Below are 23,942 nucleotides of genomic sequence, written 5' to 3'. Positions count from 1 at the left end.
TTTTCTTTCTGTAAGAGGGAGTTGTCACATTGACCATCATCAGTGTAGTCACTGACCATCGTTATTATAGTCTCTGGAGTGAATTTTAATTCATTAAATCATGACCCTAGGAAAACACACCTAAATGGCTTGCATATTCTTGCCTTTTGACATGATTGGAAAATGAGATTAAAAGTCTCGTTAGCATGGAGCCCTTCTGGAGACATCACTTGACCTTGATATTTGCTTAGAGGCAGTTTGGGGGGAGGCCTCATGTGGATTTCCACGCATCTAAGTTCTTTTCCCTGATGGAATGAGGGACTGAAATGAGAAGCTGCAGATACCTCACCTCATCTTGTCCTGAAGGCTCAGCCACTCTCTGTGGGGCTACTTCTTAAATATGCGGATCTCTGGGCCCTGCCCCAGGCAGTGGATGGGAAACCCTGCCAATGAGACCAACTTGGTCCTCTTAGAAGAAGTACTCCCAATTGACCGCTATTGACTCTGGAGCTGGAGAAGTACTGTGTGAGCTTTATCAACTTGGATCTTTATGTCATGTGAGCTACTTGCAGGTGAGTCTGGCGAATGAAGCCCTGACACAGTCTATGGTTTCTATTGCCATTTTCTTAGATATCTGGTTTATAGAACATCTGTATAAAAAGCTTAAAGATATGAGGATTTTGAAAATGAAGACTGCCAATTTAATAAGAAAGAAAGCTTAGAATAAAATATTTGATGCGTATGATAATTTGGGGCCAACTGGACGCCATTACTACCTCAAATGATATTCTCTGGACAATTTAAAATAGCAACAACCAAAAAAGAAAGCTGCTTTTCACTTTTTAAATCAGCCACCTGTGCTCACTCCTGAATGATCCAAAGAACACATTAAACAATTCAAGCAAAAGGATCTTGGTCTTTGCAATCACAGCAGAGCATGTCAGATCTTGTCTTCCATCTCCAGGAGGAGAGCTATTTAGGTGTAAAAAAACTGGCAAGCTAGGCTAGTCATTCTCAAATGCCTGATTTGAAATTTTAAAATGAATCAAGTTCTTACTAAGCTGCACTGATGAACTATAAAAGGTTTTAAAGGCAATGTGCAGTTACTGGAAGAGAAGAACAGCCTATGGACACTTGGGAATTCGGAAGTCACGCTTCAAAAGGAGAACCACTGGTAGTCGGCTCTGCAAATGGACTCATTTGCATAGGAGATCTGACAAGGAGGCTTCCTCTTCGCTATGAACGCTGAGCATCTTTGATGCTAGTCTGGCACCCTCTGACGGACACCCTGCAGGCAAAACCCCTCTGAATTTTCTACTGCACATATATTTTCCAGTTGATTACTTTAATTCATGTTGGCTATGTAATAAAATATCTTCTAGTCAAAGACACTGAGCAGTTTCACTATAGCTGTGACTTGTGTATTATTATTATTTTACAACACCCTGCTGATACGCACAAACTACAGAATACACTCTGACAGTTAATGCTCTGAAAACACTTTATTACACAAATTACATTCAGATTCTGAAAATAGTGTTCTAACAAGTGTAACCATCTAAAAATAAGACGTCCCCAAACACACCAATTGAAGAAGAAATTAAAAAAAAAAAAGGATTTAAATAGAGACTTTTTTTTTCTTTCTCTCATTGCAATATATGTTAGTGATTTTAAAAAAATAGAAGGAGATTTAGCAGCTTTGTCGTCGTGTAGCACAAAGTTTCTCTTTACTGCCACGGGCTGAGGATGCCGAAGGGGAAAGGCACCAAGGAAGACACTGGCGATGGGGGGACAGGGAACAGACTGCGCTCAAGCAGAGTGGGGCTATTTACATCCACACGCACGCAAACACACAGGGCTCCCAGATGGAAAGGAGCAGAGGCGGTGGGCAGCCCGGGAGCGGCCCGGCCGCTTCTCTAGTCTACATTCATACCAAGACATTGGCACTGTGATGAGCCGTCAGCAGACTCCTCCATTAGAAACAGAAGCCAACTTAACTGAAATGCAGGAAAGAATATGTGTATGGGCCCACGTGGACGAGCACGGCTTACGATTAAATCCACAAAGCTTTCCACGTGCTAAAAGGGACAGGCATCGATGAGGGATTGGCGGTAGTTCTCAGGCCCCCCTCTGGCTGCCTGCTTTTCAGGAGGAAGAGGCTGCGGCGGGTACTGGTGCTGAGTACTCCTCTTCTGATTCGCTCCCGTCATCCTCGTCTTTCTCTTGGTCACTCCCCTCGGTGCTGAGGCGGTCAAACCCTTTTCGACTGTAGCCCTTGCGACTGGCAAAGAAATTTCCGAGGTTTAAGCCTCCAGTTCCCTTGCCTGGGAGAGAGCAAAGGGTTACACACAATTGAGGCAGAAATGACACAAACGACACCATTTCATTGTCAGTTCTCAAATAAAAAACAATGTCGGGGGCTAGGGTTGGAAAAGGGTCGATATTGAAAATGGAACACAGATTTTTCCTTGTGGGGCCAGACAGCTGCCATACCCCAGACTTGTGGATGAGAGCAGCAAAACTGGAGCTCCCCAGGGTGAACATGTGTCCCCAAAGCCAGCATGTCCACCTTCACCTCCTGCATGCCTCCCCCCACAGGGAATGGCACCCAATTCCAGCGCAGCTGTTCGTCTCAATGACATCTGAAAAGGTCGCCCCGTGACAAGCACTGACATGCCAACAGGAGTGACAGAAAATATACGGAAGACAAATGAAGCCACATAAAAGGCCAGGGGAAGTGAATTGCGTTACACAGAATGACAAGGTGGAAAAACAGACAAGTGGGAAGGCTGCTGCCAGTGCCGCACACTTGGGTTTGGTTTATGGTTTGCATACTGCATATATGCTGCGGAGTGCCATGCCGCACTCCAGGTGTTCAATTTTCTGGCATCAAATATGAAATACCCTCCTTGCTCTTTGAAAGGCAGGAGCCTGCTGACCTTGAACTGAAGGCGAGGCTTTGAAAGGCCACAGGCTTACCTCGAAGTCTTCCCGGTACTCTGCCGGAACTTGTCTCGAGTTTGTGCTCAGAATCTGAAAAAAAAAAAAAAACATAAAGAGGGCATATTTAAAAAATTCCCACCAATGTTAATGCAAAGCCAGGAGGTTATTAACGATGAACAAGACCTGGCTCTTGTCTGTATGCAATTCTAAGGGGAAAAAAAAGCAGTATATTATTGAGGCATGTGTGTCAGTGCCCTGGGATGTATATGGGCCCATCAAGCTTTATGTGTGGATTCGATTCCTGCCTGTATCCTTTGCAGGCCGTGCAACCTTGATGAATCACTGCCGTGAGCCTCAGATTGGGATGCACCGACAATAATCTCGTCCAAAGTGCACGGCTTAGGTGGCTGTTGGCATGTGATGTGCTTAAACACAGCAGGGAGAAGCTCCAAAGGCATTAGTTGTTGGTATTAGGGCAGAATTAGGTGACTGATGACTTGTAAAATACTGGAAGCACTGGTTAGTATAGTTCATGAGTATCTGCTGTGGACATCACTTGTTAGGAATGATGCATGCCCTGCCATGGAACCCTGGATCCGTGCATCTCGCTTCCTCTTTGTGGAAGACTCTCCCAAAGGCATGCTAAGAATGTAACGGGACACAAGTGCTAACGGCGAGGGGTCTGGAAGGCAACGGCTGGCATCTCCACGAAGTATATATATATATACATATATATATTATGGGGAAGTATAATATATATTATATGTATATAATATATATATGTATATATTTTGGGGAAGTAAATTCCCCAATGAGCTGATCTCCCTGCACTTTCCCACCTTGCTTCCACCACTCTCCAAATGACCAGACTTAAGGAAAGCAAAGCTCAGGAGTCTGCTATTAATGCAGCCTTTGAAACAGGAACAAGGGCAGTGTCATCCAGAGGGCTGACAGGCAGGTAACAGGGAAGGGAGTAGTGAAGGACAGACACAGAAACAGGCAAGGGAAGAGGAATGGCAGGACTGTGAGAAGGTCAACTCCATGGGCGTGGGACAGCCCTTGCTCGGTTTGGAATCCCCTGAGCTCGGCCTGGCGTCTCCCGTAGAACCGACACATAAACGGATGCCTAAAATAGGGCTTCTTCGTTTTGTTTTAGAGAGTTTCTTAAATGTTAGAATAGATTGGATAAGCTCTATCAAGAACAAATGTTGAAAAAGATGACAGGTTGATCTGCTTTTAGAATTGAATGCATTTGATGAAGAAAAAAAAAAGCCATTAAAAAAATCAGACATGGTCAACCCACGGTGCTTTCCTAGGTCTCGTCCTTCATAACACATTCCTTTCTACAGTTAGATGTTGCTGCCAGGTCCCACACACTCAACCGTGGACAAAAGGGAGCACCCTGGCACCCTCCCTGGCACCCCCCTTCTGGAGCAGGTGCTTATTGTGGGCTCTGCTCCTGCCCTCACACCCTGATTCTCCCTGTGTCAACGCTTAGGCACCTTCTCTTTGTGCCAGCTGTTATGTAAGCATCATTTACTTATTCTTTCAACAGCTGCTTATTGAACCTCTCTGGCCAGGAACTGTCATTTGTCCTGAAGGCATATAAGGGAACAAAATCCACAGAATTCTTATTTTTGTGAAGCATCCGTGAGGATACTTCAAAAAAGCTTGCAGGAAACAAACAAACAAAAATGTTGATTTTGGTGCCAACAGTTGTGAACCCAATACCCAGTGTTTCCACAGTATGCATTTTCCACGCGCTTTCATGACAAGTCCCCTCCAGCATCCTAACCTCCGGCAAAGGGGCTCGGCAGTGGTTCATTTGGAAGAGTCAGCTGTATTTTTGTAGAGATTAACTGATTGCAGGTGAAATGCAAAAGACAACTCAAGACCCTCTTATGTTTATTAAGTGGATTCTGTTTTCTCTTCCCCAATTGTTTTTCCCTCGCAGGGCTTTGCCAAAGTCGCTGAATCCCTGACTTGGTCTCCTTTACTGGCAGTAGAACCAAACGCCGCCTGCCACCCAGGTTGGGAGGCTCATTTCCAGACGTGGCTGCAGGTTCCTGCCTTAGGCTCTGGGGACTGGCCAAGGCCCTAACTGATGCTGAGAGGGGGAGCTCAGGGGCCGGGTTAGTTGTTTATTCTTTAGGATGTTTTGGAAGAAAGTTTGTATTGTCCTTTGGCCTAGTTCAGTCAGCGAAGGCTGCCAGCCTACCTTGTGACTACTCAAAACTGCTAAATGGTTTTATCTTATAGAATGAGTTGATTTCCTTGGAAAGTTGATGCTTACAACCAGCATCTTTTATGACTTCTTGTGCCTTTTATTTCCTCATTACCAGTGATTACACATCCCAGTCCCGGGTGATGTTTAGTGTTCAATGGGTGCCAGGTACCAAGATAGATGCCTGCTGCATAAGGTGCCACTTAACCTTTGCCCAACACTGTAGGTTATTCCCACGTTAGTGATGACGACACTGTGGTTTAGAGATTAAGTAACTTGCCCGAGGTCATGCAGCTAGGAGCTAAAGCGTCAGTGTGATGGGGAAAATGAAGTGAGCCAGCCAGGTGCTTTGTGGAATGGGCCTGCTCCTAACAGCAGGAAGCCTCTCCTGACGTAGCCTTCAGCCCATCCGTCTCCACAGTGTCAGATGGAGACTCGGACTTGGCTGAAGCCCATGGCTAAAAGGCTTCGATTTTCATTCAGCTGTTTACGTCTCAGAGGCTCCAGATATATACTTTCAACTATGGTACTAATTACAATGTTTGGAACACAGACACTAACATCAAAAGGAGTAAAATGCATTAAAAAAAAAAAGCCACAGACACAAAAACAAAAAGACATTGAAGAAAACATCACAGCCCAAATCTGGAGGGTAATTAAGCCAAGCACGTTCTCAACGGCGGGTTCTGAATTCAGGGGCTCATTTTACTTGCCTCCAAACACCCTTGTTTTTTTCCATCGAATAAACATGGCAATGGCCAGCAGGACAAGCACCGGGATAACCAGGAGGGTGGTCAGGAGGACAACGGGCACTCCGGAGCCCGGCTCCTGGAGCAGTTTCTGCTTCTCTTGCATCTTCTGCAACTCCGAGGCACTGGCTTTGTCCTCCATTTTGCTTTCAACAACTGCCTCAGCTTCTTCGGGGGAGAGAAGAGGTCACAATATTCAGCCCACTCAGAGATTCCCACTCCCTCGCACCCACCCCTTCCCGGACCCACCATCAACTGGTCACAGGAAGAACTCATTGAGTCCCATGCACATGGTGTTCAGGCTTCCCTATCTGACTCCACCTCTGCCAAGCTGGTGGCAGGGAGGGTGATCAGCCAGTTCCGCTGAATGGGTTTTATTTTCAAATCTGTTTTTGTTTCACTTTTCTCTTTAGTTAGAGGTCCACACAGATGCATCCTTCCTTTAGATCATTCCAGATCTAAAATCACAGTAGCGTTGTGTAGGAAAAGAACTGGTGTACACACTGAAGTTAGCAAGGCTGGAGCCAAGCCCCACTTCTCCTCTAGGGCAGCTGAATAACTTTGGGCAAGTTACTTAAAGGAGCTGGACCTTAGTAACTGCATCTGTAAAACTGTGCTGGGAACACTTCCTTCCCACAACTGCTGGGCGCAAATGTCCGAGAACGCTTTGTCAATATTTGCTTCCGTGTACTGCTGGGTAATACATCTCTTTCCTGTTGACTGGATTTTTGGTCATTTGCATGTAGAGCTGCCCACAGCCATTTTAGGGTTACAAGTCATAAGGTCAAAAAAGGAAATTATGTCCTTTAAAGATTTTCTTTGAAATATAATTCTGAGCAAAGCCTATGTGCACACCGATTCAGTGTAGAGATTCTTGTGGCTGGTGAAGAAAACTTGTACAAATATTCTGTGACAGGGCTGAGCCTGGATGGGCGTCAGGCCTACAGTACTGCTCAGGAAATTCATGCAACCGAACCAGATAGGTTGGGGCAGGGGTTTCACGGACTCCTGATCAAAAAATGCATGGCATTCTTGCCTCTGGGAAGCACAGATGCAGATCTGCACAGCCACGGGATATGAAGGCCAACAGAGAGTTTGCCCAGCTGGAGGACACAGCCACGTTCGCCAAAGCATTCCCAAGGTTTTCCAAAGTGTAAGTTTTGATGAGCCCTTCTGTCTTACACGACGGGCTACATATATGTCTTGATGGAGCTTTTGACAAAATGGCAGCACCAGGGCCTTGGCATGGTCATTGGAGTCTCCTGATCTCTCCTATGTACAGATTCAGTGTAACAGCTTGCCAGATACTCCTCCAAGGACATGTCTCCTAAATTTAGACTCTGTAAATACAACTGAAGGCATGAACAAGAGGCAGACTCAGGCTTTCTGCTTCAAGATTCCCCTGTAGTTGTGATTAGTATGTGAAGCCCTTGCCGGGCACCAGGCACTGTTGTGCGTTAAGCCCATGTTGTGCCCATCAGGCCAACGAGTGGCCGTGATTGCCACTCTTAGGAGTACTGGTGAGCAGATGACTTCACTTCTTTCCTTCAGCTATGGCTAAGGGGGTCTCATACTTTCTTCTCCTGGGTTCTGCTCAAGTGGCTCTTGAAACCTGAATGGCAGGGAAGGAAAGGAACTGGTCCCTAGAGTAAATGTCTTGAATTCAGCCTTTGCAAGTGTCAGGCACCAATGGGAGTTACCAGTGTGACTTCTACTTTTCCAGAGCACTGCTTGATCTTTAAGAAGGAATGTAACAATATAGGTGATCACATCAGGAAACAGAGGTCAAGGATGTAGCATGGTATTCAAGAGATTGTTCTCTTTGGAAGATAGGTCGATTTGTTTGAAGTGTGGGTACATCAAGAGCAATCCCCTGCATTCCCTATTTGTTATTTATGGTCTTATGTGCACCTAATGTAATTGCTGTACCAGCTCCTTTCTAAAGCCTTCTTTCTTTGACCATGCAGATTCAGGATTGGGCTCCATGTTGGAAAGAAGAATGGATGGTGTGGATAGCTTGATCAAAAGAATCAGTTTGGTATTCTCAGCATGATGACAATGAGGTTTTTCTAAGGCACAACATGGCACTTTAAAAGTTCTTGATTTTTATCATATTGAGAAGTGAAGATATATCGCACTATACATCTTTACTCCAGTATATCAAAGATGGACCCCCAATAAAACTGTTAAATCTATCTTGACACTAGGACGCTGGACTTTCTGCCATTGTCTATACCTACAATGTCAGGATATGCTTAAATGGAAAAATGGTGGACTTTTTGCTGTTGTTTTAATTTATTTATTTTATGATTCTGTTCCATAGGTTCAGGGATTACCCCTTCACCCCCCGACCCAATTCCTCTTCCCTACTGATTTCCCCTATATGAGAACAATCCCATAGTCCTTCAAAAACAGTTATAACTCCATCAGGGGAACCTATGGAACTGTATCATAAAAAATGAAGAAAAGGAACTTGCTTTGTATACCACTTCTTAAAGCGGAATTGCCTAAAAATATCTGAACATTCCAACTTTGGTAAGATATTTAAGGTATAAAAGTTGCTGTATAATCTAAGAAAGGAGATTAAGCATTTAAAATCTCCCAATACATTATAAAAAGCAATCCTGTGGCTCTTCTCAGGAGTAAGAAACCTAGGACAAGATGCATCAGTAAGAGTCTGAAAATGAACCTCAGAGCACAAATAATTTAAATGGTGACATTTTCACTCTTCATCCTAAATTCTTTTATTATTGAATACCAGTAACTTGAAGCATCCCTGCTGGCTGAGGAGTGAAGCTGCTGTGCTGTGGGGCTGCACGGTGGAAGGCAGGAGGATCGGAAGCATGCCACTGTCCAATATCATATACAATGCTTGAGCTATCTAACTAGAATAAAACATGGCCACATGCCTGAAAAGAGCAAAGACTCTTGCAACATTTATATAGGAATTTTCAAAAAAGCATGATTTTGAACAAGTTATATAAAAGAAGCATTTTTTTTCTCTTATTAAAACAGTTTATTAAGAAAGGATGCTATGGTTGGGCATTGTGGTACAGCAGCCCCTCCACACTCAAATCCCTGCTCCAGCTTTCTACCCCGCTAGCTTCCTGTGAATGTGCTACGGAGACAGCAGATAATGGCTTAGGTACACGGGAGATCTTGGTGGATTTCCAGTCTTCTAGCTTCTGCCTGATCCCGTGGCAGCCGTGCAAGCATCTGTGAAGTGAACACAGATGGATGTACTTGCTCTGTTATTTGTACAAGCAATTAAAAAAAAAAGAAAAAGAAAAGAATAGGAGGCAGGCCCAGTTCTGGTCATTGCAGCCATTTGGTGAGTGAGCCAGAGGATGTAAGATCTGGCAGTCTCTCACTCTCTCTCTGTAACTGCCTGACCAATAAAAATAAACATTAAAACAAAACAAGTGAAAGTTCTGTGAGTGCTAGGAGTAGAACACCTTCCTATGACTTCAGTTCTTTGTGATAACTAAGCCTGGCCTGCGATGGTGAGATATGTCAATAACATTCACTGCTTAAACTGCCGGGCTGTGCCACAAAACCAAGAAGTTTTCCAACCTAACGGGTTCCGCAGCGGTCACTAAGGAGAGAGAAATGACCTACAAGAGGGCATTATTATTCCTGCACTGACCAGCCAAGAGCACGGCAGGATAGCTGGGTGGTTCTCAACAAATCAACCAACGCAAGAGGGATATTTTTAAATACTCAAAAACGGATCCAGAAATTGTTTGATATCACTTAGAAATGTGAGAGTTTTCCAAAGTTTGGAAGCATTTACAGTGAGTGACTGGGGCACCACCCTCTCCTTTTTGGAACACAAATAGTGGTTGAGAATTGAGGCCCTGGCATCCCAAAGACCTTGGGTTTATTTTTATTTATAATGAAAGAGATTTATTGATTTGAAATGCAGAATTGGAAAGAGACAGAGAAAAGAGAAAGAAGATCGTCCATCCACTGGCTCACTCTTCAAAAGGCCCTCAGTGGCAAGGGCTGGGTCAGGCTCCAGCCAGGACTGCAGCTCCACTCAGGCTGCTGACATGGGTGGCAAGCACAACTTCCAAGGCTGTTCCAGGCACATTCGCAGGAAGCTGGATCAGAAGTGGAGTAGCCAGCACTTGAACCAGTACTTGGTGGCAGCATAATCCACTGTGCCACACAGCACTGGCACTAATACTTATTATGATCTTGGGAGCAATTCTGTGGCCAATTTCCTACTATGTAAAATGGGGACAGTAGCAACAATTATATGGCTATTGAACGCCAGCTATTACTAACGATATCTTTACTGATATACAAACAGGACTTATCAACAGCCTTACATTAGCAATCCTGGAGACCTAGGGAATCGGTATAGGAGCAGATGTGAATGCTAGCCATTAGTGTCACCTGTGTGAAATATGCACAATTGCCAAACAATTGTTATTTGCTTATTTTATAATATTTTATCTTACCCCATTCAACTGGAGCTGGCTATATTTTCTTACCTGCCTAGAGATGATTCTTAAACTCTATCCCTCTTGGTTCTTTTCATCTTCTTTTTTAAAATTTGTTTTCATACGAAAGGAAAAGAAGTAAGCCTAGGGTCCTGTCTGGATATCTGGGTGAGCTAGTTGCAGAGCAAATAATGGCAAAAGTGCTTTGTGACTGGAACATTAGGTGTACCTCACCAGAAACCCAGGGTGGTTTACGACACACACCTTCCAGATGTGCACGGAAAACGGAATCAAAAGACTTTTTTGGGGTGCCCCCAATTTTTAAAATCTACTGATAAAGTCCTGTGTGTGCGATTTTTAAAAAATTACAGCAACATAAACTTATTACTTAATTCAATTTTCCATAAACTTTTTGAATTATTTAAAAATAACTGACACATGAAAACCTTGTCAGCAGCAGAAAATGTACCTTGTTTCAGCAAGCAAGAATATAATTCGATAAGGAGTCCCCAATAAACCCAGGGTAGTTTGCAGTAGCGAAATATCATTTCCCCATTCCTAATGTTATATTCCATTGATATATTTATTTGTATTTGTGTATACAGGTGTGAATCAATTGATCTCTCTCTCTTTCCCTCACTTCCTCTCCCTTTCCTTCCAACTACTAGTGTCTTCTGGTCTGGCAGTTTCATTTCCCTTAGATCTATAGTACCTTATACATATAAGGCCTTTAGGAAGTCATGGTGCTGAATGGAATTAAAATGTGAACTTCAGGAAGAGCCACTGTTTCCACACCTCAATAATAGTACGTTACCAAAGCTATTCACATTCCTTTATATTAGGACTTGTTTGTGAGAAGTCTTTTCCAGTTCACTAGCTGGTATTCTCCCTGTTGCTATGGAGTGACTGAGCCTCTCCCCTCGGGCTCACAGGTTATGGATTTCCTCTATCCCCATCACTTCCTACCACTAGACATCAGTGATCTGAGCCCATCACGGCCACACTGGTCAGAGAGCACGGAGGCAATGGCACATTCAGTTTCTGTACAGAGCAGGCAACACAGTTGGTTTACCAGATGTTATATTTTTACCCCAATTTTCTTTTTTTTTTAAGTTTCAGTCAGGAGTCACCAAAACAAGAACATAAATGACCTTTGGTTCCTGGTCCCAAGAGCCACATGACTAACCTTTGACATCCTGGGCCTCGATGCCAGCCTTTTTAACTGATCGATGCTCCATTTCTGTAATGTCAGAGAGAGAAATCAGAATCTTCCAGAACAATGTTAAAATTTCAACATTCACATTATTCAGTACAAAACACCTTCACTCACTAAATTCATTATTTTACTAAAAAAAGGATGAATATAAATCACTGGGTGCTAGCTAAGTTCATGAATCCCCAATAACACCTTGAGTGGAAAACTAAAATGGTGAACATGCTCAGAATAAGCTTTGCTTTTATGGAGCTCATACTATCGTGCTATTTCTGAAATAAGCCCGGAAGTTCTGTCTTAGGGTGATGGTGAGCTCAGCCACATGGGAGTCTTCCAGTTGACACAGGCAGATTTGACTGGTTAAACATCACTATTCAAACACAGGTCACCCTGGGTTAGTCCCTGACCGCAGTGCTACTGGTCCAGAAGTGCTGTCTTCCACACTACCCCACGTGGGACCCTAGAGAGGGCTCTTCAGTGCTGAAGCTGAACAATATCGCAGGGGATATCTCAAAAACATCCAACAAGACTTGCCAAGGTCACCTGTCACTTTGGCAGGTCTTGAGAGTGCTTTGAAAAATCTCTCCATGTTACCCAGAGCCACACATCCCGTGTGCCCACCACCAGGGTGGTCGCAGTGGTCTTCCACTGGAATCTCCCTCAACTCAGCAATCGTATCCATATCGACACAAGACAGTGGCTAGAGGTTTCAAGTCTTCACCTTCCTGAAACATGCTTGGGCACTCCTGGGAGGGTGGTGGTGGGGTCCTGAAAATCCTGACTTCAGTCAAGCAACTGGAATGAGCTATCCACTTGTTCACCTGTCTGGGACAGAGCTCACCCATCCTGCATCCTCTCTGGGAATGTGAGTACTGAGACAGCCACCCTTGCACGGGCACTGTGGTCCTGCCATGGTGCTACTGCTGCTGCTGTGGAATATTCTATAGGCATCTGGGTACACACAATCCCACCCAGCCATGGAACCCAGTGCTTGCATTTAAAGGACAGTTCTGAAGACAGTAGTCGCCCAAGTGATAGCTGATGAAAGTTCTGCACTCCTGATTCAACTTGCCTTTGTTCAAATCTCTTTCCTTTCCTTGTTACACTCAATGTTTCTTTTCCTCCTCAGAATTTAAATGCCCTTACTAGTTCTCTAATACTGCCTGTTACAGCTCCTGGTGTTTCACTGTTACCATCTTCAACTCTCCCAATTTTAAAAGCATCTCCGGACATTAAGGTTGCAGGCACGGAAGGTACTCAGTACACTTCAATTAGAAAGCATTTTTTCTTTACCTGATATCAGGATGTAGGTTATATACACTTTAAGAATTATATGTACATGGCTGGAATTGTGCTGTGGATTAAGCTGATGATTGTGACACGGGCATCCCATATTCATGGACAGGTTGTAGCCCAGCTTCTCTACTTTTCCTCTAATTCCTTGCTAAAGTTCTTGGAAAAACTGCAAGATGAACTCAGCCTCTCACATGGGAGCCTTGGATTTCCTGGCTTTGCCTGGCCTGGCCATTGTGGCCAGCTGGGGAGTGAATGAGCAGACGGAAGATGTCTCTCCCTCTCTTTCTCCCCGATATCTTACCTTTCAAATGAATCTTTTTATTTTTCTTCTTCTTTTTTAAAGCATTAGATTTACAACTTGCAATAAAAAAATTTCAAAACTAGCTAGCTGAGTTCTGAGAAAGCAAATTTCTCTACAAATTTCTGGGCTGCATGACAATGTAGTCATTCAGTATTTGGGGAAAGCTGAAGCCTAGTGGGGAATGCGAAGTGCTTCCTGTATAGGATGATGTGGGTCTCACCCAGATCCTGCCTGCCACTCCTGGAAGCACAGTGGACACTGACAAACACAGAGCCATGCAGGGGGAGTGAGCCTCCGCCTCGCCAGAGCGGTCTCCTGCTGGAACAAAGCTACAGCTAACACTGGCTTTTCATGCAGCGGACATTGCGCCAGACACCAGGCATTTCCTGCGGAACATCTGTGGAAGGCAGAGGACAGCTGCCTAAAAGATCTTTCTACTTCTTCAAAATGAGTTGCATCCCTGAAAGCGACACCAAATACATCTTTTAATAACTGCCTGACACCTCAATGGCCTATTTCCACATCAATAAAAAGAGAAGGCCATGCAAATCTTCTGGCTTCTCATGTGTTTAAGCAATTAACAGGAGGGCAGATGTGGACAATGAGACATAAAATCCATACTTTCGGTCAAGGCGAACTTCCACACAGTTTTGGTTTGCGCGTCCCCAACATACACAGTCCCGTCTTCAGAAGCAACGATATCATGAGGCATGTCAAAGTGCTGGAAAGAACGGAGACACGTGTTAGACCAAGGGGCCTTCCTGCACCTGCCCAACATTATTGTCGAAACACCCTATGCTTAAGGGCAGACATTCCCTCATTCACTCACTCTTCAGTACCGAGCCTGCCAAGGCATAATGCTAAGCGCCGGGGCCCTCTCTTCGTTGACTTTTTGGTATTTAAGAGCAAACATTTCCAAGGTGATTTTTTTTAACAGTGTGGTTTACTCAGTGCCATGTTTGTTATTTCTATTTATTCATGCCTTTCTAGTTCTTCTACCTTTTACTCAGTAACAATGTGCCTGTTCCAATCTGTTCATGTCAAAAAGAAAGAGCATTAATTTTTGTTATTCTCACCGAGTGATCGCATGCCACCCCTTTGCTTGTGCAGTGCTGGTAAAAGGAAACATTTCAAAGATTTGGAGGACTTAGAGACAGGCAGCAAAGTGGCTTTTAAACCCTGGCAGTCTGCTGTCTGCATCATTTTGAGCCAGCAAAGAAAAGGACACTGGGTGCTGCCTCCAAGCACGTGCTTGGCTCCCCAACCAATCCCAGATGCCCGCGTTCTCAAGCCTTTCTTCCTGTTGGATCACTGTAATTGGAGTCAGGAGGGCCAGGTGATGGGTAAGGGCTGCGGTGGAGAGCTGCTTCACGTGACCTCCAGGGGTCAGAGGGCTGATTCCTGGCAGAGTGGCTCTGGATGTTGTGTCTCTGACTTTTCCATCTGTCTCTGGAAGCATCCAGAGGTGCCCTGAGCTTGCCAGTTGGCAGGAAGTGGAGAATTTCTTTCACCACTGAGGCCAGCAGGGCCTGTCCAAATACATACTTCTGAAAATAGGACCGGTGGGTAGGACGGCCTCAGTGCCCAGCCTACATCTGCCTGCCAGCGTGTGCTGTGAACCAGGGGCATGGAGGAGGCACTCCATTGCTTTTGGCTCACTTTAGTGGGGGGCTGTGAGAACCAAACCTGCTTTGGGAGGTGCTGCTGGGCCTCAGAAACCTGTAATACTTTGTTTTGTTGAAAAGAAAACAAGACAGCTGTGCCAGGCAGGCTTCCTCCTTACAATGACTCCAATGGGCTGGGCCACATATGCAGAGGACAGAGAGCCAGCCATCACATGTTGCCAGGTGGAAAGCCCACCGACCTGTTGGGTCCATTCATCTTTAGTCTGGGTTCCGGGCATGTGTGGGAACAGACTTGCCCAAGACAGACAAGTGTACCTGCCTCACACCAAAAGACATTCTTAGAAACTGCTCTGTGAAACACGTGGCTGTGAAGTCTTTCTGTTTTAGGATAGGAGAAAGAATTTAATGGTGAGGGAACAGAAATCAGAAGGGAAATGTGTGAACCATTCATTGGCTAGGGGCTATGCTTTTTTTTTTTTCATTAAGTCCTAGGCATTTTTGCTCCATGCCCTATCATAACTGGGTTTGCCTCAATAAACTAATCATGTTTAAATCCTCTGAATATTAAGTAAATAGGTCCTCCAAGAAGTCTCTCTGTTTGTGTTGTGCCTTAACATAGTCCTGGCCATCCAAAAGTGCATCTTAAGAGATTAAAAGGCAGAAACATCCCACACATTTTACAGTTAGGGAGATTTGCATGTAAGACCCATGTGTTCTGCTTCCTACGTAGCTTTGCACTGTGATGCACTTAGCTCAAATACTGTCAGACACCCAGCTCTGCATCTCCATTGTAAGGGCTGGAGAATGAAGATGAATCCGAGCTAGCTGGTGTTGTTTTTGGCACAGAAGCTGAGACTCATTCCCTTCATTTTCCAAAAAGTAGACTGGGGAGTGTGTGAACAGAGACTCCAGGGCCTGACCCCAACATACATATCACTTTCTTCACTGAAACAATCTTTCGGATGACAATCTAATTAAATGGCAATTCTGAGACTGACTGGCCAATTTCAGCCTATTGGGTAAACACGGAATATGTCACTATATTTTGGTGTAATATCAAGACTTATTTACTAAAAGGCAAAGCAAATTCCATCCTGGGATAAGACACTTGGCAAGCCTGCTCTATCAACCCCACATCTTGATGGTTGGCTAGCTGATGAATGCTCATGCAAACAGACCACCCTTCCTCTAATTTGAATACAGGGCTAATCACATTGTTATGAGAGTCTGGCTCATTTAGGATCAAGTCTTTTGCTTAGCACTCAGTCTTGATTTCTAGCTGCATGTTTGAATTAAAACCTAATAGTCTGGTCCAGATAAAACATTATCTTTAAAAGACGGAAAAGGCAAACACTGCAGTCACACAAAGTGCAGACTTGAGAGAAAGTCAAGCTACCTTTCTGTGAGGATGTTATCTCACAGGCACAACAATAAAGATTGGATAGTCACTGCAGAATAAAACACCATGGAAGTGACGGACATCCGTAAAGGACCAATGTTATGATCGCGTTCCTTCTGAGGAGCTATCAGGATTTGGTATCTGCTTATTTCTTTTCAGGTGAAATATTTCCGTCACAAAATATGAGTTTGGAGTACGAACTGAAGCTCAAAGAAGGTATTTCTACTGAAATATTTTCAGTTCAGACTCAGTCTGGTTTGATTCAGGTCCCTTTGCTGGGAGTTCCACTGAGGAGTGGTTGTGCTGCACCTGCTGACTCGCCTGGCCTCGCTTTGTAGCACCACACCTGTTACAGGTGGGTGTTCGGAGGAGTATACTTGAAAAAAGGCCGTGGGAAAATGGAACTAAAAGATTAGGTTTAGCTTGATTCAAAATTTTGAATTTATTTTTTTCTAAAGATTTATTTATTTTCATTGCAAAGTAGGATAAACAGAGAGGAGGAGAGACAGAGAGGAAGATTTTCTGTCCGATGATTCACTCCCCAAGTGACCTCAACGGCCAGTATTGTGCTGATCCAAAGTCAAGAGCCTGGAACTTCCTCCACATCTCCCACGCAGGTGCAGGGTCCCAAGACTTTGGGCTGTACTTGGCTGCTTTCCCAGGCCATAAGCAGGGAGCTGGATGGGAAGCAGGGCTGCTGGGATTAGAACTGGTGCCCATATGGGATCCTGGCCTATATGGGATCGAGGACTTTAGCTGCTAGGCCACCATCCTGGGTCCCAAAATTTTGAACTTCATACATAATATTTTTCTAATGCACATTTCCTGTAGAATGAAATATTATAAACTTTAGAATGAAATAATACAAAACTCAGACTTGTGGTCAGTATTCCAATAAATTCCTAAAATACTGAAGCATTTGAAAGCTCTTCTTTTAGAAGTCTAGAATAAATCTTTTATCATAAAGAATCACAAGTGTTAGGGCCTGGCATGGTAGCCTAGTAGCTGAAGTCCTTGCCTTGCATGAGCTGGGATCCCATATGGGCACCAGTTCATGCCCCAGCGGCTCTGCTTCCCAACCATTTCTCTGCTTGTGGCCTGGGAAAGCAGTCGAGGATGGGATGGCCCAAAGCCTTGGAACCCTGCACCCATGTGGGAGACCCAGAAGAGGCTCTGGGCTCCTGGCTACTTGGGGAGTAAATCATTGGACAGAAGATCTTCCTCTCTGTATATCTGACTTTCTGATTAAAAAAAAAAATCACCAGTGTCAAGACACACTTTGCCTGCTGACCTCATGACAGCTGCATTTTGAACCAAGGAAAGCCAATTCGTTTCTATATATTTTGAAAAATACCTTGGCCCATAGCATTTTAGCATATCGAACCTTCTATAACTGCTGGCCTATAGCACGCACGCCCAGTCCCACAGCATGTGTCAACATTCTCAACACTCTGGTCATTAGAAGTAGCTGCTGTGTGTGCAAAAAGCACTGTCACAGCAAATACAGTTAAGCCTTCTAGGACGTCGCAGACCTGTGACCTCTTAGCTAAACCAAACCTGCAGATGTTGAACAAATATCAAGAAGTGTTATTTTGAAGTCCTGTTGCTTAGTACAGTTACAACAATGAAAAAGCAACTAAGACCTATGCTGAGGCAAAGAGAACTATAACAGTAGCATCGGAGATTTAACTGAAAACCTACCATTATATACAAAGTCTACTAAGAACCTTAGAATTGCATGGTGATACTTTGCAGCTAAAGAAATTGACAAAGATATTTATCCGAAATCAAATCACAAAACAGGATATTCCCATCAACCAGCTAAGAAAGTAATAACAGCTCTTAGAAGATTTCTTTTTTTCTCTTATTTACACAAGCATACATGAAAGGCCAGAATTCACATTTGTGCTTTATTCTCATGACCCAGGTCATGGAGTGAATACCTTGCGCACTGGCTTGAAAACGTCCATAATCTCCCCAGTGGAAAAGTTCATTACAAAGCCTTGTACAGGTTCTCGTTCACCAAAGCGAGGCTTCCCATTCACCGCGAACAGCAAACCTACAACGACACATCGAGTGAGTCCTTCTTTAGAAGATGAAAGAATCTAACCTTCAACTCTATGTGTGCGCTTTACACACTGACACAGCAGATTAAAGGTCACCTGGATGCCTACCACTGGCAATATCGCCCCTGAATAGCCAGATCAGGACCACCCAGACCAGAGGACTAAACCTTTAATAGCAAAATCAGGAACTAGAGGGTCTGGGCCACGTTGGCAGATGGCAGAAATCAGGAACAGAGATGCTGATATGTAAAACCCTAATGTGTAGAGCAATATATCACAGGTGTCCACCAAGGGGTTGGGCAGAGTCAGGTTATTCAGGTGCTGAATTCTGCAGATCACATCTTTTACAATTATTAGAGGCAGAGCATAGTGGATAAAGCTGCTGGCATCCCATATGAGTGCCGGTTCGAGGCCCGGCTGCTCCACTTCTCATCCAGTTCCCTGCTGATGGCCTGGGAAAGCAAACAGAAGATGGCCCTGAGCCCATGTGGGAGACCAGGAAAAAGCTTCTGGCTCCTAGCTTCAGACACAGCTTCAGCTATGGCCATTTGGGGAGTGAACTAGTAGTGGATGGAAGATCTCTCTCTGCAACTCTTCCTTTCAAATCATAAATAAATAAGTCAATTTAAAAATATGTAGGGCAGGTGTTTGGACTAGTTATTAATGCGGGTTCTTACATCCGTGTGGGAGACCAGGCTAGAGTTCTAGGCACCTGCCTTCAGCCCGGCCCAGGCTCAGCCTTTGTGCTCGTTTGGGGAGTGAACAAGAGGATGAAAATTTTCTTTCTCTCTCTCTTTTCCTTTCCTCCCTCCATTTCTCTCTCTCCGCATAACTCTGCCTATCAAATAAGTAAATAAATAAATCTTTAAAAACAGGACAACAGCTAAGTCATTTGTATCCCACACTGAAGTGCTGCTACTTTGTACTATGAATTATGCAGATCATATTTTATAATTTGGACTCTCCTGAATTTCCTTTGAAATTTCTTAAAGTCAAGGAAATTTATATTGAAAAATCAGAATAAACTTTAAGAAAGCATTTGCCATTTCTCCTGGCATGTATCCACAAACCCCACATTTTTAATATATTTATCATTTTTAAAAAAAGAATTGGCCGCTGCTTCTTAAATAGTGCGAAGGAAGTATTTTGGAAGCTGATTTATCAGACATATTGCATCTGTTGATGATGTGTGAAGACATAATATTAATCATTTAATCATCAGAGCAGATGATCATAATTAAGTAAAAAGAAAAATCTATGTTTGGGAACATTTTCTTAACCCAATATAAACAGCTCCCAAATCCTTTGACTTCTTGATTCTTTCTGAAGTAGGAGTACTGTAACTTGGGATATACAATGAGTTGCTTTACACTTGCAGTTATAAGATATTTTAAGGTTTGATATAAAAAGCTCCTAAAAGCTCTTAAAGAGAAAATATACCAGTTGCATGTTAAACTATTTCAAGCAAAGAATATACAATATGGCAAAACACAAAAAATTTTAAAAAGCCAAAATACCTGGTATATATGAAATTGCAAATACATTTCTTCCAAATGCCGCATGCTTAATTTCTCTCGTGAATTCTTTGGTGTCAGTGTGGAAGCACTGGATCCGACCGTTTTCCCTGTCTGCCACACACAGTTGTCCCAAATGGGCCACAAGAGCCAAGCTGTGAGGAACACTGAACTGTCCTGGTTTAGGATTGCTCCCTGAAGATGCTACAAAGCAAAAAAGAAAAAAGAAAGAAAGAAAGAAACAATAATAAAAAGCCTCAGGCATGCACTTTATGAAATCAGCCAGAGTCAAACGCTATAGTTTTGTAATATTTCACAATTGTGATAGTGAACCATTACATATATAGGACCAGGGGGAACATATACAGAATTTATATTTATGGAGTGTCTATCCCATAATGCCTTTTCCCCGTAATTATACAGTTGCCATTGGGACAAAGATTTTGGGTGCAAGTATTTGTTTTCCCTTCCGAGACATGTGATTTGCGGGTGTGTCATGTGAGACTAAGCCAACTGGGTACATACAGTGGCTGTGCTTTCTTCACAATAGAGGACAATGACATTCACACCCACGTGTAACATGGCCAGGCACTTATTCCTGGCGACACCAAGAATCGCAATGAGATGAATATCCTTTTCAGGTACCTTCTCCCCACTGCATGATGAACTTCCCGCTTGGTGAGAACTGCACAATCCGACTGTTGCAGTAACCGTCGGACACGTAGACGGCGCCCGTGCTTGGATCCACAGCCACGTCGGTGGGCTGGCAGAAGTGGTGCTGGTCACTGCCGGGCTGCATGCTCCTTCCCAGGGTGAGGAGGGGGCCTTCTCGACCATTTGGATCCAGTTTGAACACCTTTTAAAATTTTTTTCCAAAAGAGCAAAAGGCTTACCAACTTTTGATGGTTATTACAGGCATAAAAAGGCATATACCCACATGACTGAGACCACTTGTAACTGGAGTGCCCGCTCCCTGAGACACACACTTTTCAGAACTGAATGGGATACTACGGATCATCTGTTCTGATCGCTTCATTTGATAAATAAAGCCTATGGTGTAGAGACTGGCGCAGTGGCATAGAAGGCTGATTCTTGGCCTGCCACACGAGGGTATCATATGAGTATCAGTTCGAGTCCCAGCTGCTCCACTTCTGATCCAGCTTCCTGCTTGTAGCTCTGGGAAAGCACCAGAGGATGGCCCAAGTCCTTGGGCCCCTGCACCCCTGTGCAGGGGTGATCCACAAGAAAGTTCTGGCTCCTTACTTTGGATGCTGGCCCAGCTCTGGCCATTGTGGCCATTTGGGGAGTAAAACAGCAGATGCAAGCTCTCTCTCTCTCTCTAACTCTTTCAAATAAAACAAACAACAAACCTTTAAAAAATAGCCTATTGGGGTGAAAAGATTTGTCAAGATCATCCAGTTCGTGAGTGGGTGGATATTGGAGACCAGTGAAAACATAGGTACCCTATTTCATCTACCTACACATCTCCTTTTTGTCTTTCCTTAGCTAATTATGAGGGCATATCAAAAGTCTGTGGGAAGTGGAACTCAAAGTTATGTTTGTCTTGGTACATAAATTTCTTAAACACATGCAGTTTTTCATAACACACATTTCCACATTTCTCATGAACTTTCTGGAAGTCTCTTGTAGGCACAGATTTCACCCTTTGTTTTGCACCAGAAGAGATGTGATCTCCCATTTTCCTTGGACTTTTCAGGAGTGCTCAATACGACAGTGCCCTTGTGGTGACTCATGAGCAATCACTGTCTGCCGAGACAGCACCTGAAGCTTGCTGAGAGCAACCGAATGACATTTATAACTGTGTATTTTTCTAGTGTTTGGCACCTGCTCCTCGAAGGGGTTTTATAGGCATACTTGAAAAGTTTCTGGTTTGTTGAGGGGGCCGGAGACTCTGTAACTCTTCTGGGATTGAAATACAATTTCTCTGGACAAGGACCAACATTTGAGTTTTTACGTGTAAGTTTGTATTCGCTAGGAACCTTGCCTCCATTTACAGAACTTTAAGGAAGCTTAGGAAATCAAACACAGTGAAATGGAACAGAAATAAAACCTAGAAACAAAGGAAACAGAAGTAAACCTAGAAGGCCAAGAAAGAGGCTGGGGGGCTCATTTAGTTGTCACAGCGCTGCTCCATATGGGCCCTCAGCTTCCTGCTGGCTGAGACAGCAGGGAGATGATTCTGATGTTAGCTTCACTACTACTGAAGGTCTATGAAAATGTCCTATGTGGACTGTTACAGACTGAACCTGTGCCTCTCAAACTCATGGGTTGATATCCTAACCTCCCAAATGATGGCATTACAAGGTAGAGCCTTTGGGAGGTTATTAGGGCACAGGAGTGCAGTTCTCATCAATGGGATTAGCACTCATGGAAAACAAAACCAGAACCAGGATATGAGAGGGGTGAGGGCTTGGCCAAGTGGTTGAGATGCAAGTTTTGATGCCCATGTCCAACACCGGAGTACCTGGGTTCAATTCCAGTCTCTCTTTTCTGACTCCTGCTAAAGCAGACCCTTGGAGGCAACAAGAATGACACATAACTAGGTTCCTCGACAACCACTGGGGAGGCCTGGAGTGAGTTTCTGGCTCCTCCCTTCAGCCGTGGCCCTGTTTTGGCCATCGTAGGCATTTAAGGAATGGGGCAGCAAATGAGAGCTGGCTCTCTGTCTCTCATAACTCAGGTTTGTTTGTTTGTTTGTTTGTTTTAAAGATTCACTCTTTTTTTATTGGAAAGACAGAGTTACGGAGACATAGCAAGAGAGACAAAGAGATCTTGCATCCACTGGCTCACTCCCCAACTGGCAGCAATGGTCAGAACTGGGTTGGCATTCGAAGTTGGGAGGCAAGAGCTTATGCTGGGTCTCCCATGTGGATGCAGGAACCCAAGGACTTCAATTATCCCGGCTGAAGGATAGGCCATAAACAGGGAGCTGGATCAGAAGTGGAGCAGCAGGGACTTGAACCACCACCCATATGGAAGAGGCTTAGCCTACTATATCACGGCATCAGCCAAATAAAGTGTTAAAAAATAAGAAACGGGCAGAGGAGGTCACCATGGCTAGCTCTCACTCTGTCCATGATATGAGGACACAAAGAGAAGCAAGGTATTTGCATTCTGGAAGGAGGCCCTCCCAGCACCCAGCCCTGCGGGCTCCCAGCTCAAACTGCCAGTCTGTAGAAATGGGAGGAAGAAATTTTCTGTTGATTATAAACCACCCAGGTATTGGCACTTGGCTATTACAGGCTGAACTTGGACAAGACTGCTCCAGTTCCTTGTTGGAAACTCTCTGGGTGCTAATGGCCCCAGAGCATGTGGAGCTTTCCCTGTGCCAGCTTCGCTCTGAAAACTGCCAAATGGAAGATTACCTGGTGCAGAGCCACGTCTGTGACCCAGTAATTCCCATCTCTGTCTACACTCAGGCCATGTGGTAAGTAAAACCTGTAAAATAAAAACCACTCTCTTAGTTGTACATTTATTCCCAGAGCATATATGGAAGGAGTGTTTTTCTGATGAACCTTTTAAAAGCAGTGTGAGTAGATACATTGGTAACGGGGTGTTTGAATTACTGCAGCGAAGTCCAAAAGGAATTGCTAAATGAAAATATCTTTAATATTTTAAATTAAAAATGTAATATACACTAGAAATCTTGTGCCAAATCAGTCATGTTAAATTGACATATGAAGTGCACATAAAAACTGCAAATACTTATTTAAAAAGTATGGTATATTATACAATGAAAATAACACCAACTTAAAGACATGATCTAAGACCATTCTCAGAAATATTATCATCATCTCAGAAATATGTGTGAAACAGGTTATCTAGCGAAACAGCCATGCATTGGCAGTCTGAATAGTTAAAATATGATATTTTGTTAATATAAATACTAGAGACCCAAAAGCTCTGAGTGCTTACTGAAGAGTATAAACCCCAGATAGAAGGACTTTTATCAAAAGTGGGCTGTGATCCTCTAAAGTGCTAATTTGGAACCTCATTAACAAAGCTAATCTAGTTAATAACTCAATCTGCATGACCTGAGCAAAACGGTGGCAGATACGGACCGAGGCCGTGGGTTTAAGACACCTGCACAGAGTTAACACAGTGACAATATACAGAGATGGCTTTGGTGTGGACATGATGTTCCACAAGCATTTTGTATTCAAT

The 23,942-nt window shown here is 43.9% G+C and overlaps 1 protein-coding gene across 20 annotated transcripts in view; it reads right to left on the bottom strand.

Annotated features, from left to right (window-relative positions):
• Positions 1–1,620: 1,620 nt before the first annotated feature.
• The window catches only part of PAM (peptidylglycine alpha-amidating monooxygenase), a 140,901-nt gene continuing 118,579 nt past the window's right edge, over positions 1,621–23,942 (bottom strand). For 3 of the 20 annotated variants that reach the window (XM_040986103.1, XM_040986114.1, XM_040986113.1), the window contains 9 exons: positions 23,144–23,216; positions 20,403–20,613; positions 19,761–19,961; positions 18,121–18,236; positions 13,775–13,874; positions 11,530–11,583; positions 7,825–7,827; positions 2,959–3,012; positions 1,621–2,303 (listed from right to left, as the gene is read on the bottom strand). In XM_040986103.1, the coding sequence (XP_040842037.1) occupies positions 2,125–2,303; positions 2,959–3,012; positions 7,825–7,827; positions 11,530–11,583; positions 13,775–13,874; positions 18,121–18,236; positions 19,761–19,961; positions 20,403–20,613; positions 23,144–23,216 (991 nt within the window). In that variant the 3' untranslated portion in view covers positions 1,621–2,124. Of the gene's footprint in view, positions 2,304–2,958; positions 3,016–5,859; positions 6,064–7,824; positions 7,828–11,529; positions 11,591–13,772; positions 13,875–18,120; positions 18,237–19,760; positions 19,962–20,402; positions 20,614–23,143; positions 23,217–23,942 lie in introns of all 20 variants that reach the window. The other 17 variants (XM_040986102.1, XM_040986112.1, XM_040986110.1 and 14 more) reach the window with 9 other exon arrangements.

Source organism: Ochotona curzoniae, unplaced genomic scaffold, assembly GCF_017591425.1.
Source record: "Ochotona curzoniae isolate NIBS_2020 unplaced genomic scaffold, NIBS_Ocur_1.0 contig_4501, whole genome shotgun sequence".
NCBI lineage: Eukaryota > Metazoa > Chordata > Mammalia > Lagomorpha > Ochotonidae > Ochotona > Ochotona curzoniae.
The sequence above is the reverse complement of the archived record's forward strand: the minus strand, read 5'-3'. Positions and strand labels throughout refer to the sequence as shown.